Source organism: Canis lupus, chromosome 32 (genome assembly GCF_003254725.2).
Source record: "Canis lupus dingo isolate Sandy chromosome 32, ASM325472v2, whole genome shotgun sequence".
Taxonomy (NCBI): domain Eukaryota; kingdom Metazoa; phylum Chordata; class Mammalia; order Carnivora; family Canidae; genus Canis; species Canis lupus.
The window spans coordinates 13047146-13064981 of NC_064274.1; the positions used below are offsets into that span (position 1 = coordinate 13047146).

Genomic DNA, 17836 nt, shown 5'->3' on the forward strand with positions numbered 1-17836 from the left:
CCTGGGCCGAAGGCAGGCGCCAAACCGCTGAGCCACCCAGGGATCCCCGCATTCAGTAGAATTTTAATTCATATTAAGCATTTATGAAGGAATGAGCCAATTTCACAAATATGAGTTAAAGCTGTTTGCTGGTGTGCCTTGAAGCAGTTCTATCACATTCTTCCTATAATACATTTTCTAACAAACAAAACTACTATCACAATTGGTTTTTTGAAGACTGAAATTGGATTTGTAGTCATGTATATATCATGGGGTTATAATGCTTACACATTATTAACTGCTGGTGCTAGGACTCAGGTGGAAATATTTTTATGAAAAAAAAGAAATATTTTTATGTTTCTGTCTGAAAAGTAAAATATTGTGGCAGTTTTCTCTGCGTGTGAGGCAATTTCATAATCTGCTGACAAAAACAAAATTTAAAGTGTAATATTTATTGAAAGTATAGGTCTCTCTCATTCCTAACAAAAAGCATTTTTTTCCCTATGATTGATATATATGTGTTACAGATACATACAAATTCTCAAAAAACAGAAATTTCCTTTTTCACCCTGGGGTACATATGTCGTTGCTGTGCTTAGACCACATTTCTTGAAAGTAAGAGTCATACATGTGTTATTCACCTCTGTATTCCTTAGAGTGCCTGAGTGTCCAGCATATATAAAGTACCCATTAAATAACTGAATAATAAGCCTAAGTTTCTTTTAACTTTATATATAGTTATTGTGAACTTTCCCATTTACAACCTTACAATATTAAGGGGAATTTGGAATCGTGATTCATCCATCCTCAACCCACTGAAATATTAGATACAAAGAAAGCCCATCATTATAGATGTGTTTCTAAGTAGAGATTCTATGTAATAGTAGACTTTCATATGAGCCTAAAATATGTATTTTTACATATCACATTGAAAAATATTGCTAATTATATACATGTTAAAAACAAACCAATCAGGTCAATTAGGTTTTTTTCTTTTATTATGACATGCTTTAGCCAAAGATTACAACATTATTAATAGTATGTGCCACTCCCACCACAAATACAAATCAGGCAATTCCCTGTGCCACCAAGCTTTTGGCTTAGGCTTAACTATAACTAACAGTAATGTTGGTTATCTTCAGAGGTCAAGCACAAAAGCAAGACTCATACTTCTAATTATTTGAGAGAATATATCTATGATTAAAAAACACTTAAGGAGAATAAACTGTAAATCAGAATATTTCACTAACATTGACATCTCTTGTTACCTTGTTATTAACAATACAGTATTAAGATTACACCTATGATATGTATATGCTTCTTCAAAGAAATCTGAAAGATGGCCTGTGATTTTTGGCTTATTTGTGAAATCAGTATAAATGAATTAGCTGATGTCAATATCCATCATATGATTATTTAATTAGTAGGTCTATAATATTCAAGCATTTAAAAATAAGTCTGCATCAAGCTAAACATGATAGCTCTGGTAAGTCAAAGGAAGTAAGGAGGACACTTAAATGTTATAAAATATGTCAAACCTGATATTTTCATTCCTGCTCTGTTTTACTCCTCTAGTACACACTTGGTTAACTATCCTCTTACAAATGAAGGCCAGAGCACAGAGTATACGTGCTTCTATCCATCTGAAATCAGTATTTGCTGGATAACTGTGTGGGGATAGTAAAAATTTCTTATAATCTGATCTAATTTTTTCAAAAGTGGCACTGCTTAGGAACTTCACTCTAATTCTGAAGAAAAAAAATGAACAGATGAAGTGGAATATTTCAAGCCTATTACTTGAATAAAACCTATTAATTTCCATGTAGATAGGTCAGTGCCTAAAATGGGATGTGATAATGAAGCTGACTGCTGTACTATTTCTCAGGCAGTGGCTCTACGTTATGTGTAGAACTTTTACTCTCTACAAATAATAGGAAAAAATTATGGAAGTACAGACCTCAGGGACACTAAGGATCCAACTCTTCTAGCGCATTCCAGTAGCACTAAAGAAATGCTCATTTGTTCAGTAAGGATTTATTTGAGCAGTAATCACATGCAAAGCACTGTTAAGCAGTTGGAATGGACTAAGTGTTGCAGTTACTAGCTATATATTTCAAACACAGATGTACTACAGAAAAACTCTTACTCATTATGCTTATTTATAATAGTCTTGGTACAAGCAGATAATTTGTTCTCAATATAAGTAGGAAACAAAAAAAAAAAGTAGGAAACAAATTTTGTCTATATAACATCACTGTTTGAACTTAAAACTTGAGCATTTCTGCCAATACATTTGCAGCCTGTTTCTACCATGCCAATCAAGTGAATGAGCTTCAGGAAATGAGTTGTATAGCTTGTGTGCACACAGGTAAAAATATATAGATCAGTAGATGCACTATTCTAATGTATTCAGTAGAGAAGCTAATAATATTTGATAAAGCAAATTCTTAAAATTCAAGACATCCTATTTGTCCTTTAATCTAATGTCTTATAATTAGAAATTATTACTAAAGATAGCTTCAGTCATATGAAATTCAAATTTAAAAAATATCTAGATATCATCATATCTCTCTGTTAACATCAAAAGGAGATAGAACACACCAAAGCAAACATCCCCAAAGTGATAAATTTAGCAAATAAAAACAGAAAAATCAAAATGAGCTATTAGAGCTCTTGGTTTAAAAAACAGAAAAAGAAAACACCAAAGGGAAGAAAGAAAAAAAAAAAAGGGAAGGAAGGCAGGCAAGAAGGGGTGAGGAGAGGGGGTAAGGGGAGGGGAGAGGAGGGGCAGGGGGGGAATGAAAGAAAAAAAGATTTGTTCCACTATCAATCAGGGAGTAATGGGCCAAATACCCTCAAAGGGCTAAACATCAATGTAGCCACTCCTTTTGCACTGTTGCTGATATTTAAGACAGGCACCAACTGCCAAGAGAATGGCACAGCCATTAATCCATTTCAAAGAGCTAACATCCAATAGTCCTGCTAACCACATCCCTCTTCCCCCAAGTCTCATGAAATGTACTACCAAATCTTGTTGATATTAACTCCTACATAGTCTTTAAATTAATCTATTTCTTTCTCTTCCCCACCTACACCTTAGAGTATACAGTCATCTCTTCTTTCCATCACAGCCCACTAACTCATCCCTGGTTTCCACTCTTCTTTCCCTTTAATCTGTTTCCTACCAGGCAAGTAGAGACATCTATTCAACATGTGAAGTTATAACCTGACATCCTTGCTTAAATATTTTCAATAGGTTCCTTCATTCTTAAAGACCAACATTCTCAACATGGTCAACCAGAATGTGACCCTACTTATCTCTCCAGCTTCTTCTACCTTATTTTCTGTGGCTCTGGCTACAGTCCTCTTGGACTTGCCATGGTCTTCTACCACATGAGGTTTCTTCATGTTGTTATTTTTGCCTGTAATGTTTTTCCTCTACCTCCCACTTGTTTATTAATTGCCAGTCACTTTTCTAGATCTCAATGAAAACATCACTTCCTCAGAGAAGTTTTTGTAATGCTCTCCCTTATCCCTACCCCATACTAGCTGGGATACTCTCTGCATTATGTACTCCATAGCATTTCATAGTTTAGAACGGCATACTTCTTGTGTGGTAATTAGATGATTATTATTATCTTTGTCACCAGATGATAAGCTCTATGAAGACAAAAACTGTGTATGGTTTTCTCACCATTTTAACCGCAATATCTAACAAAGTTTCTGACACATAGTGAGCAAGCTTTATTTCTTGAATAAAGAGTGAGTACATCAATGGAGTTATTAACAAGTAGTTAAAGCAACAATAATTTACTTATTTCCCTTTACCAGAATCATTTTGATCAGAGTTTGAATGATGAAATTACATTACTTCAAATCTCATAATGAATAAATTGAAAGATTTTATCTAAACTCTCTAGCATTTTTGGCATTTCATAGATATGGCCACAAAGAAAAGATTATTAGCATCCTCCTTGAGTTAAATGGAAACTCAGAACATCACTGCTAAATTGGGCTTTAACGATTTTCTGGTATAGTTTCTCATTATATGAGAAAGAGTCTTAGGAGATCCTCAAAAGGTCATTCAGCCTATTGATGACAGAGCAGGGATGAAAATCAGCCATTTAAACTCTCAGTTTAATGTGTTTTTTTTTTTCTATAACTATGCTGCAATTTCTAGGTTTTATGGCTTCATTTTCATATTAAAAATATGGAAGAACTTGTAAGTACCCGTAAGAAAAATATCTCCAAATAGTTAATTTTGTCATATCATTAGATTTCTGCTTTAAATTATTAAATTGGAATGTTTTTAGAAAAGCAAAAAAAAGCCCAATTTTGTAAGAAATGAAGCACTCTCATGCCTTATTTGCAATTTACATAGTATGCCTTAAATAGGGGTAAGAAGGGGTTTGTACATGTTTCCCTCGTTTCTTAATATTCTGAAGCATAGAATTTTTCCAGTTAAATCTGGTTGTCTGTAATTCAGTTTATAAAAAAACAAAAGGAAGGTAGATTTTGAGGAAGTGCTTGGGGAAGTGACATAGATGGAAAAGCAGTATGAGCATCTAGTTAATTACAATCAGCCATGTGACCTTGGACTGCTCACTCCCCCTCTGTAGATTCTGTTTTCCTTATCTGTACAATCACAGGATTGGTCTAAATCATGGACTTTGTCTGTTGATGGGCTTTCCAGGTCCCCCCTAAGCCTTTATTGTGTGTATTCCTGAGAAGAATCCATCGTTTCTATTAGACTGTCAGAAGCACTTGGGACATTAAACAAGCTAATTGCCTCTGTACTAATGCCTGAGGTCCCTCCTAATTTTGAAATGTAATAAAGCTATAAATATAATTTATAAAGTCAGACAGAAAATAGAAATTTGTATAATTATTAGCACAGGTAATAAGAGGATATCTACACAAAGGAATACTACTATCATTAACCATACACTTAAGTGTTAGCTGAAGAACTACACTAGAAGCCCAGCTCAGATTTTCCATAACTAGCATCAATTGCCCAGATGATATAAATACATATGATAAATCTCTGTATGTCCCAGACTTTTAGTCCTGCCTTTTTATAAATCAATGTTTTAATGATCCATCAAGGCAGGCCTGCCAAATAGAATTACATGGGGTAGAAACAATCTAGAGTAGTTTGCCAGCAATTAAAGCTACTTTCTTAAAGTATTCAAAATATTTCTTACAAAACCATTTCAATGATAACTTTCAGATAAATAGCCACAGTTGCTATGCAATGCATGTAATTATTAGACACAGAAATAAAAGTCACTCTGCTTATACTTATTCCTTCTTTCCTTTCCTTCTTATATATATATATATATATATAATATTTCTTATTTCTTATATATATTTTTTATATATATATAATATTTCTAATTATCAGAAAAAATATTTCTAATTATCTACCATGTGTCAGGTACTCTTCTAGACACTTGTGAAATATCAGTGAACAAAGATATATTCCACCTTCCTGGGGTTTATATTTTAGTAGGGTGCAAATAAAATAATAAACAACATATGTAAGAAGTAAGTTGGGGCACCTGGCTGGCTCAACTGTTAAGTGCCCAACTCTTGATTTTAGCTTAGGTCATTGATCTCAGGGCTCAGTGGGAAGTCTGCTTGAGATTCTCTCTCTCCTCCCTCTGCCCCACCCCCATGCACAGCATTCTCTCTCTCTCTCTCCCTCTCTCTCTCTCATAAATAAACAAATAAATAAAATATTTTTTAAAAAATAAGATACTTATGACTCTTTAAGGCGATACATGCTTCAATGTAAATGGAAAAAGTAAAGAGTAGGGAGATAGGGAACACAAGAGGTGAGGAGAGTGTTTTCAATCTCAAATAGGTTAGAGTAGGACTCACTGAAAAGGTGTCATTTAACACAGATCTGAGGAGATGAAGGAGTGAACCAAGTATATAACCTTGGGGAAGAACTTTCCAGATAGGGGAAGGAGCCAGGGCAAGGGAGTACTCAATTTGTTCAAGGAATAACAAGGAGGTCATGGTGCCAGGGAAACAGCAAAAATCTTTGCTGCTGTGGTCACAAAATTTATGAAATCTCATCTTCCAGCTGACACCTCATTTTCTATAACTTACCTGTTTAAAATGACAGTCATGATATTTTTTGAATAATCTTACTAGAGTCTCATATTTGTCAATAAATGCAGTCAAATTTCTTTGGAGAATTTAAAAATCACCCCAAAATCATGATCTCTGATTGGTATACAATTTGACTCTCAGTCTCCACAAACATATATTTGCAAATGAACTGTTATGTGATAAGCAAAAGTGCCATTTAATAAGAGATGATGTCATTATAAAGAAATCAAGCGAAAGATCTTCAATTTGACAATTTATCAGTTGGACACAAAGCATTTGTTATATTCCAACAAAGAGAGATTGCAAGATTCATAGCTATGCTGAAAGCACCCATTCTTTCTGAAATGTCACTGTTCTTTGGATATTTATTACATTGTTCATTTCATTAACTGTATTCCAGAAAATGAAACAATCATGATTACTGTACAATTTTCATGGCATTTATCTGTGTTAATACCTCCAAAAAGAATACCCACATAAAAGTAGTCCTTTTTTTTTTATGAGAAGAGAGTCAATCAGCCCGCCCTAAGCATCTTATTCTTGCCTAATGCCTTCCATGAAAATGCACTGTGATCCTAAGACTTTAAAAATATAACATAAAATGTATGCAACCATACCTTGCCCAACTGATCCTTTTTGCCAAAGCCAGTAGCAGCTGCGATGCTCCCTGCTCCCTCCACTGTCTTTTGTGCTACTGCTGTCACCCCTGTCACCACGGCCTCACCAACATTTGTCACTTGCTCTTTGGTCTTCTCAGCCACTGGGATAAATCCAGAACAACAGATTAAGGGACAATGGAACAACAGGGACTTAAAATAATTTCACTTCCACTAGCTGTCAACTTTTAAAGACCTGTATTTGCACATATTATAAACAACTGAAGTGTCAGAAGAAATAAAAGCCTCAGAGATTTTTAAGTGAGTATCATTTAGACAAACATTAAATCTTCGCTAAGGTATGTTGCTGTAATCATGCAGATATTAACACGTGCTTCAAGTGTAATGACCACAAATTTAGAGCCTTTGAGCAATTGATGTTTAGTTAACATATTATTAAGGAAAGTTTAGGGAAAGGCAATGATCACAAGTACGCTATTGTAGTATCAGGTATTTATTTCTTTATTTCATTTTCAATGCCAATTCTTAAATCAGCATATTCATTTTCACCACACCTTCTGAGTCATATAACACATATGTGCTCACATTACCATCAGAAATGAACAATATAGATGACATAATTCTATAAGCAGAAAACCTGAAAAACTCTACCAAAAATTAATAGAACTGATAAATTAATTCAGTAAAGTCACAGGATACAAAATCGATCTATAGAAACCTGTTGCATTTCTATACACCAACAATAAAGCAGCAGAAAGAGAAATTAAAATGATCTCATTTACAATTGCACCAAAAATAATAAGATATGTAGAAATAAACCTAACCAAAGAAGTTGAAGACCTGTACTCTGAAAACTATAAAAACATTGATGAAAGAAATTGAAGGCAACACAAAGAAATGGAAAGACATTCCATGCTTATGGATTAAAAAAAATATATATTGTTAAAATGTCTATACTACCCAAAGCAATCTACACATTTGATGCAATTCTTATCAAAATACCAACAGAAATTTTAACAGAACTAGAGCAAACAATTCTAAAATTTGAAAGAGACCCCAAATAGCTAAAGCAACCTTGAAAAGAAAAAGCAACGCTGGAAGTATCACAACTCTGGACTTCAAGTTATATTACAAAGCTAAAGTGATCAAAACAGTATGGTATTGACACAAAAAGAGCCATTTAGATCAATGGAACAGAATAGAAAGCCAAGAAATAAACCCACAATTATATGGTCAATTAATCTTTGACATAGGAGGAAAAAATATGCAATAAAAAAAGTCCTTTAAACAAATGGTAATGTGAAAACTGGACAGCAACATACAAAAAAAATAGACCACTTTCTTTCACCATACATAAAAACAAACCCAAAGTGGATTAAGGACCTATGCTCAAGACCTGAAACCATAAAAATCCTAGAAGAGAGCAAAGGTAGTATTTTCTCTGACACTGATCATAGCAGCATCTTTCTAGATACATCTCCTGAGGCAAGGGAAACAAAAGGAAAAATAAACTATTGGTACTACATCAAAATGGAAAGCTTCTTCACGGCAAAGGAAACACTCAACAAAACTAAAAGGCAACTACTAAATAGGAGAAGATGTTTACAAATGACTTAACTGATAAATGGTTAGTATCCAAAATCTATAAAGAACTTATCAAACTCAATACCCAAAAAACAAGCCAGTTAAGAAATGGGCACAAGACATAAATAGACATTTTCCCAAAGAAGACATCCAGATGGCCAAAAGACACATGAAAAGATGCTCAACATCACTTATCATCAGGGAAATGCAAATCAAAACCACAAGGAGGTATTACCTCACACATCTCAGAATGGCTAAAATCAAAATAACAAGACAAGGATGTAGAGAAAAAAGAACTCTCCTGAACTGTTGGTAAGATTGCAAACTTGTACAGCCACTGTGGAAAGCAGTATGAAAGTTCCTCGAAAAATTAAATATAGGGCTCCCTGGGTGGCGCAGAGGTTTAGCGCCTGCCTTTGGCCCAGGGCGCGATCCTGGAGACCCGGGATCGAATCCCACGTCGGGCTCCCGGTGCATGGAGCCTGCTTCTCCCTCTGCCTATGTCTCTGCCTCTCTCTCTGTGTGTGTGTGACTATCATAAATAAATAAAAATTTTAAAAAAATTAAATATAGTACTTCCCTAAGATCCACTACTGGGTATTTACCCAAAGAATAAGAAAATACTGATTGAAAGGGATATATGCACCCCTATGTTCATTGAAGCATTATTTACAATAATTAAGATATGCAAGCAGTCCAAGTGTCCATTTATTGATGAATGGATAAAGAAGATGTAATTTATATCTATATAAATCGATATATCTATCGATCTATCTATAGATTTTAATCAATCTCTATATATAGATATCTATCTAGATATCTATAGATAGATATAGATACATAGATATATAGACATATAAATATAATGGAATATTATTCAGCCATAACAATGTTGCCATTTGCAACAACATGGATTGAGCTAGAGAATATAATGCTAAGTGAGATAAGTCAGAGAAAGACAAATACATGATTTCACCCATATGTGGAATTTATTTATTTATCACATGTGCAATTTAAGAAACAAAACAAATGAACAAAGGAAAAGAAAAGAGAGAGAAAGACAAATGAAGAAACAGACTCTCAATTATAGAGAACAAACTGGTGGTTATCAGGAGGGAAGGGTTCAATGTGATAGGGGTCAAAGAGTGCACTTGTGATGAGCACCAGGTGATGCATAGAATTATTGAATCATTATATTGTATACCTGAAACTAATATAACACTCTATGCTTACTAACTGGAATTAAAATTAAAGAACTTAAAAAGCCAAAAAAAAAAAAAAATAACAATAGAGTAAGGGATGGTTATAAAGAAATTTTAATCCTTTTATCAAACTTCAAGTGGTTGAGACAGGATTTTTAATAAAAAGATTGATTTTTGAAAAAAAAAAAAAAAGATTGATTTTTGAACAATATAAATGGTAAAAAAAAAGAGCTAAACATTAAGTATGAAAATGGTCATACTTAATGTTCATAAAACAATTTTTTTCATAAAACAATATACAATATGGTGATTCAGTAGATTTTTTTAAATAAGTTAAAAATTTAGAGAAGACAGTGTAAATAGTCTGGGATTACATTTGGAAGAAGATTTAATTTCATATCAAAAATTCTCCAAGACCATATGATATAATTACTGAATCAATCTTTCTATAATTACCTCCATGCAATTGCCAAATAAAGGAAACTCCAATGAAAAAAAGGTTTGTTTCAATTAAATGAAGAGTTCTATGAAAAAACAGATGAGCTTCTGCTCTTAATCTCAATGTCAATAGAGAAATAAAACCTCTATTCATCTAAACCTTATAACATTCATACTCAAAAAGCCTGCATCATGCATCTCTTATGTCCATCTACATAATATTATCCTCTTCTCTTTTTGTCTCACAAACTCTTTTTCTGCCTTTTTCCCAGATTTCAGGATTTGGGGATTTTGAATGATATTTTTCTTCAGGCTCCCTCCTAAGCAAACCGAGACATCTTTTTTTTTGGGGGGGGGGTTATGCTTTATGCTTGCATACATCCTCTGCAGATAAAGCCCAGCCTGAGGAACTGACTAGATGAGCTGCACTGTCAGTTGTTAAGTTGGCAAATGTTGTATGCTAGTCATATGATAATTGAATAGATTGTGTGTCACCCATTGGAGAAGGCCAATGACTGAGTATGCGGACAAGACAACTGAGTTTCAAAGAGCAGGTTATGGAAGTGAGGTAGTATGTAAGAACAGATGCTTACTCTTCAATTCTGGGCAATGTAGGGAAGCTGAAGTGACCCTAGATTCTAAAATCAGGAAGTCACCAGAAGGTATTGCTTGATATTTGCCTTTTGCCACTTCTGGGGATATGGTTGATGTCTCCTAACAAGTTATGGTTATTCCCAATGCAAAGTTCAATTTAAATGCCAGTGAGAAGTTATTTCATGTTTTTAAACATTTCCAGAATGTTGATCCTTTAAAAATAGTGAATTATGGGCTTTAACTTGTCATTTTTTTTCTTTTCCAAGAACATGAATAGAAAATTTTGCTTGAAAAATGAACATTTTCTTGTTAGATGATCTCAAAGACAAGAATAAATTTTGATCTTTTTACAGACTCATGATTTTTCTACAAGCCACAAAAAGTTATTTCTATATATCTAGACCATTCTTTGTATATTTATACACATTAATTTATTTGTAATGCACATAAACTTCACAGTAAAATGCACTTTGTCCTTTAATATAACTTCATCAGATTTTATCATTGTAAAAGCAAGCAAATTAGTTACCTTACAAAATGACAGTGTACATGTAGCGATAATAGATACGATTTAAAATATATCTGTAGGACTTGATTTATCTAGTGGATTATCCAGTTACCTTGAGCCCCTATTCCCCACTGTTAAGCCCTTTTATACTGTTTCTAATAAATGATATTCATTTTTAAGGAAAAAGACCTCATAACTAGGATCAAAGGCGATACTTTCCTTCCAACTAATTGATAGCATAATATTTTATGTTTTACCCTAATTGTGCCAGTCTTCCCAATTTCATTCATCTAGCTCCATCTGGCCAGAAGCGTCAATCCTTCTCAGATACCTCCCTATCTGTTTGCCTAGCAAATTCAAGCTGTTATTAAAACCCACCTCAACTGTCAAATTCCATATTAAAAACCTTCCTCCCAACAAGTGTCCTGTTCATCCTTCTGTGATCTCAGAAAATTTTAGATATATCTCTGCTATTGAACTTTTTGCATTGTGCCAGAATTATTCATTTTCCAATGTGCCTCTCCACCACCACCAGTCTACTTGGAGTCCATTAAAATCAGAGATCCTGTTATTTTTCTTTATAGTATTTCACAGCAGATACTCAATAAATGATTATGAATGCATTAAAAAGAAATTTTGTGTACTCTGTAATTTATTCATTATCTTCAATAATTAGATTTAATTTGACTAACTCAAAAGTGAAATCTCAGAAAGAAAATGGGGCACCAACTTTTCAAATAGTTACAGTAACTCTAACCTTTCATATTAAACACAATCATAAAGTTAAGAAGATCTAGCTTTGAGTGGTACAAATTATATATCTGAGGAAAATAAATTTATATTATAAAACATTTTGATATAGAAATTTAAATTATAATATGTTGAAATTAGTTGTGTTCATTATCATGTAACAAATTTCTGTTTATAAGAATCAAAACTTTCAGAAAATCTCCAATAATTGGAATTTCTTTATACTATACTTTCATGAGGAAAAAAAATTAAGATTTTATCAACATCTATTTTTTAAAGTGTCTTCAAAGACATGTCATTCAGTACAACCAAATAAATACATTCTCATATTTTTCCATAACATAATGCATTAAATTGACAACTGCAACAATATTGAACTGAGATCAAATAGCTAGGGTGTAAGGTAGAGTTTTTTTAGATTTTATCATGAGATTATCTAACTGGGAGAATTTATTTTTCTGGAATTTTTTAGGTAGAAAACTCTTGGCCTAACTAAGTTTACTGAAGTCTATTATTTCTGCAAAAATAAGAAATGGGATGAATCTTGAGGAAATTTTTCTTTTAACATTAGCTGATGATGTTGTATACTATATAATAGTTTCTCACTTCTCTGCTTTAAGAGTATTTACAATAATAACATTTATTTAGCACTTATGTTATGCAGCCCTAAGAAACATTTTAGACCAGGTATGGTAACCAATTCCTCTCTTCTCCCTAACCATTGAGGTAATTATCTTAAATTCATTTATCCTTATACTTAGATTTTGGAATTTTATATTAAATAATCCTACTCATTACCTGATATGGGAAAAGGATAGTATTAATCGCAGATTTATCCCACTGCATTTCTCATAGTCAGACTACTTAGGAGATTTTCAATATTTTTCTATTGTCAGAGTAGTTGAGGGCTTTACAATGGCTATAAATATGACCCACATCAAAATCATCATGGCCTTGTTGCTTAGTAGCATTTTCCATAGTGTTCTCTGGAACACTGGCTCATTCAATCCTAGTAACTATTGATATAAGGTCAAATAAATTTGAAAGGCCCTGGATTAAACTAAATTATGAAAATTTCTTTACTATGGAATATCTCAGATTCTTCAATATGCTAAAGAAGGCATGATATGCAAAGTTCCTCAATATTATAAAACCAGGGAAACATAAAGTAGCCGTCTACTTACTGTTTTTCAGAAAACAAACTGCTGCCTTATTGTACAAACTTCAGTAGTGTGCATACACATGTGCACAGACACACACACACACACAAACTCATATTCACTTTGTGTCATTCTGGAGAAGATGAAAATTCCAGCTTTGTTAGTTACCCTTGCAGCTCATGTCCATAGCCTCCATTTGATGATATTATTAGTTATATTCTTTACTTTTTACCACAGACTCTAAATCTGACCACATGCTTATCTACTTTCTAAACCACATGGATTCTTCAGCTATCAAATGGAACACTTTTAATCTAGCTAGGCTCTTCAGATACTACAGTCTCCAACTGTCTGCTACCCAGGTCTTATTAAAATCATGCTTAATAAATCATATTTATAGATGGTCCCAAGAAGTCAACACAGTTAATTTACTTGCCTAGTTCTGGGCATTACACATTGATTGGATTGCAACAGAGCAAAAGCAAGCAGCATACGTTAATGTAGCTTCTAGCAGAACCTTTCAAAAGGTTCTATTTTAATTTTGTGCCCTCATTTATTATCAAAAGCATATATAAAATAGTCATATGAAATATTTTTCTCCACTAGCTGTAAAAATGTTATTCAAATAGAAACACCTATAAAGTGATGATAAATAACACCTACATAATTCACACCACTTGATTTCATTACTCTAGGTATTTGTGTACATTAAATTTCTTTATTCTTTTACAGATAAAGAAACTAAATCACAAAAAGATTATGAATCTTACAGAAAATCACAAAGCTCATAAGTAGTAAGCAGAAATTTGAACCAAGGAAGTCTGGCTCCAGTGTCATGGTTATCAACCACAATACTGTATTAATACTCTCATTTGATTTTCCCCATTTCCATTTTATAATTCAGTAGTAGGAACATGGTAATTTTCTGAGATACTATTACGTTTACTGCTTTCTGATCATGTGAATTGTATTTCTGATTATATATCCTGTTTTATCACATCTGTCAGGCAGTTTGGAATACATACAAGATGAAACTGAATCATGGCAAGTCTGTGGGCTCTTAAGATTATGAAATTTCGGTTCTACTTTCATCTTTCTATCTGTCTCTATCATTCTCCTCATCATCATCACCACCATAATTTTCATCATTTTTGATATTAATTTATTTTAATATTATACACCTATTCAAATTCTTGGTAAAGTTATACCAAATAGAGATAAATACAATAAATACTTCATTGATTACTTCAAGGGTGTTTCCCAAAATGTTTTCCGAATCATCAAGGAAGCGTTATACTGACTATAGTTTAATGTCAAAATGTTTTATTATACTCTACAGGAAATTTGACATTAATCCTTAGAAAACTGGCAATACTTATATGTAATTTATCATAGCAGTTTGCCAAAACATAATATTTCAGAGTATATATGATACTACCATAAATTAAACATATCTGGTCAATTCAGAGCAATCATTCTTGACAGTGGAATACATTATTTTATTTATCAGTAATAACTATTTACTTATCTAAACATATTTAATAAAGAATTAAAGTTAAAGTTGGTAGTCCCTTATAATGCTTCTCTACAAACACAGTGACTACTTACAATTACACTCTGAATAATTAATGTTTACTAGATATTTTTAATATCATTCTTGGATATAAGTCCCATGGAGCTTACCTGTTGTCACACCATGAACCACTCCTTCCTTGGTTTTGGAGCCTATAAAGACAAATTCAAAACATAAACATAAGTCTCCAACTGGCCTTATATTGCTGATTAGTTTGTTTTAAATACAACTAATAAAAAAAATTTAAAAAAAAAGAGGGCAGCCCCGGAGGCTCAGCGGTTTAGCGCCACCTTCAGCCCGGGGTGTGATCCTAGAGACCGGGGATCGAGTCCCACATCAGGCTCCCTGCAAGGAGCCTGCTTCTCCCTCTGCCTGGGTCTCTGCCTCCCTCTCTCTCCCTCTCTCTCTCTCTGTCTCTGTGCCTCTCATGAATAAATAAATAAAATCTTTAATAAAAAATAAAAATAAAAAAATAAAGGTCTCAATCTTTAGAAGCTCTTATAGAAAAATAGCCTTGGGGGAGGGGGGAATCTAAAACAAGGAATTCCAGTAATCATATAACAAATAGAAGAGAGCAAAACTACCAGGAGGTTCTCTCCAATTAAATTTTTAACCCACAATGATGTCTTATTTTTTTAAGCCTTTAATTCATTAGTTAACAGGATGATAGTAGTTCCAGGTGTGTAATGTAGTATTTAAGCATTTCCATATGTTGCCAGTGCTCATCAGGACAAGTGCCCTCCATAATTCCCATCATCTATTTCAACCATCCCCCTGAATCCTCCCCTCTGAACCATCAGTTTATTCTCTATAGTTGAGTCTATTCCTTGGGACACCCCGGTGGCTCAGCAGTTAAGATCTGCCTCTGGCTCATGGCATGATCCCTGGGTCCCACATCAGGCTTCCTGCATGGAGCCTGCTTCTCTCTCTGCCTATGTCTTTGCCTCTCTCTCACGGTCTCTCTCATGAATAAATAAATAAAATCTTTGAGGAAAAAAGAGTCTATTCCTTGATTTCTCTCTCTTTCTCCCCCTCTGTCTCTCTTTTTGCTCATTTGTTCTATTTCTTAGATTCCATATACGGGGTAAAATCATGATATTTATCTTTCCATTATTGACATATTTCATTTAGCATTGTACTCTCTAGCTCCATCCATGTCATTGCTAATGGCAAGATTTCGTTCTTTTTTATGGCTGAACAATATTCCATTAAATACATATACCACATCTTTTTTATCCATTCATCTATCAATGGACCCTGGGGCAGCCTCCATATCTTTCTTGGCTATTATAGATAATACTGCTATAAACATTGGGGTGCATGTATCCCTCTGATTTAGTGTTTTTGTATTCTTTAGGTAAATACTCAGTGGTACAATTACTGGATCATAGGATAGATCTATTTTTAACTTTTTTTGAGGGACCTCCATACTGTTTTTCAGTGGCTGCACCTTACAATGATGATTTTTTGTCCCCTTGTGTCCCTCTTCACATATCAACTTACAGAGGGAAAAAAAAAAAAGGTGAGATAACACTGGGGCTCGGTGGGAAGATGATCTTGGGTTCAGAACTGTAAAAGCTATACTAAAGTACAGGACAACAGAGAGATTAGTCAACCCATGAAACTGAAGCAGAAGAGAAGGAAAAGAAGAAATTAAGATTCGCTGAACAAGTATTACGTAAAAGGCATTTTAACCTCATTTATTTCTTGGTTACAATCTATTTAATACAGGTGAATTATGCCCACTTTATATATGAAGAAATTGCAAATCAAAGTAAATGATTTGCCTAAAGTCATACAGGGAATAACTGGCTCTAAATACTTTGATATTAAGGGCTATATGACCCTAAACCTATATTCTTTCCACTGAGCCAAGCAAACCTTTAGGAGGAATATAGCTTTTATACAAACAGTTCATTAATATTTATTATTAAAACTAAGTTTATTTTATTCATGTGCTCTCTAATGTTGGACTTTTCAGTGTAAGTCACACCAGTTTTTTTGGTTTTGGTTTTGTTTTTTGAGAGGGAAAGAGACACATCTGGGGAGGGGAGAGGGAGAGAGGGAGAGGGAAAGAGAGAATCTTAAGCAAACTCCATGCCCAGAGCAGAGCCCAAAGTGGGCTCTCTACATGACCCTGAGATCATGACCCTGAGATCATGACCTGAGCTAAAATCAAGAGTCATATGCTTAATCAACTGAGCCACCCAGGTGCCTTTACACCAGTTTTTTTTTTTTTAAAGATTTTATTTATGAGAGAGAGAGAGAGAGAGAGAGAGAGAGAGGCAGAGACACAGGAAGGAGAAGCAGGCTGTATGCAGGGAACCCAACGTGGGACTTGATCCCCAGTCTCTAGGATCACACCCTGGGCTGAAGGCAGCACTAAACCGCTGAGCCACCTGGGCTGCCATACATCAGTTTTTTAAAAAAATTTTGGGGGAGAAAATAACACTGGATTGGAGATTTATTTGAAAACTACCCTGTAAATCAAATAATATATTTCTATCAGACATAGGAGAATATAAGGAGATGAGGGCATAAACCTGAGAAATGACTTAAATCCATATTTGGAGATTAAACTAGGTATTAACCCTTACTTTAAAAGTGCACTATTTTAAAAGGTCTTCCTAGGTATGTTAAAATTAACAGTAAACACTTTAAAACACAGAAAAAAAAAAGCATAAGGGAATCTCAGATTCCCTATCAATAAGATGACTACATACAATTGATTAAACATTCTCTAAGAACCAGGCCTTTAAACTGGAGAGTGCAGCAGAATCAGTCAGGTGGGAGCACTGGTTGAAATGCTGAATTTTGTGTCAGGGCATCAAATATTCAGAATATATCAGGTACTGATCTTTGCATTTTTTAATAACCCTCATGATCTAATTCTAATAATTCATGGATCAAATTTATAAAACATTGGTCTAACAGAGTTTCAATTTCCAAATTTTAGAAGCACATATCTATGATTTCAATAATATGATCAATGAGATGACAGAAATGAATATACAGGACCATGTTGAAAACATTCACTAAATATTTTTATGAAAATATATAAATAAGGCATTAAGTGAAATTTGGATGCATCATATTTAAATTTACATTTTAACTAAACAGTCTAGAAAAGTATTTATGTTTAATAAAGCAATTTAAATATAGTTAAGAAGTTTCAATTTGAATATATCTTAATATATCTAATGAAACACCTAATATATCTAAGGACCTCTGATAAAAATAAAACATAAACTATAGCAATGTAGTTAAGAATATGGGTTTTGTCCAGAAACAAACCCACACTTACATGGTTA

General features: G+C 33.6%; 1 protein-coding gene across 17 annotated transcripts in view; it reads right to left on the bottom strand.

Annotated features, from left to right (window-relative positions):
* SNCA (synuclein alpha) overlaps positions 1-17836 on the bottom strand; it is a 163514-nt gene that overhangs the window by 115669 nt on the left and 30009 nt on the right. For all 17 annotated transcript variants that reach the window (XM_035709595.2, XM_025424800.3, XM_035709598.2 and 14 more), the window contains 2 exons: positions 14636-14677; positions 6717-6859 (listed from right to left, as the gene is read on the bottom strand). In XM_035709595.2, the coding sequence (XP_035565488.1) occupies positions 6717-6859; positions 14636-14677 (185 nt within the window). The remainder of the gene's footprint in view (positions 1-6716; positions 6860-14635; positions 14678-17836) is intronic.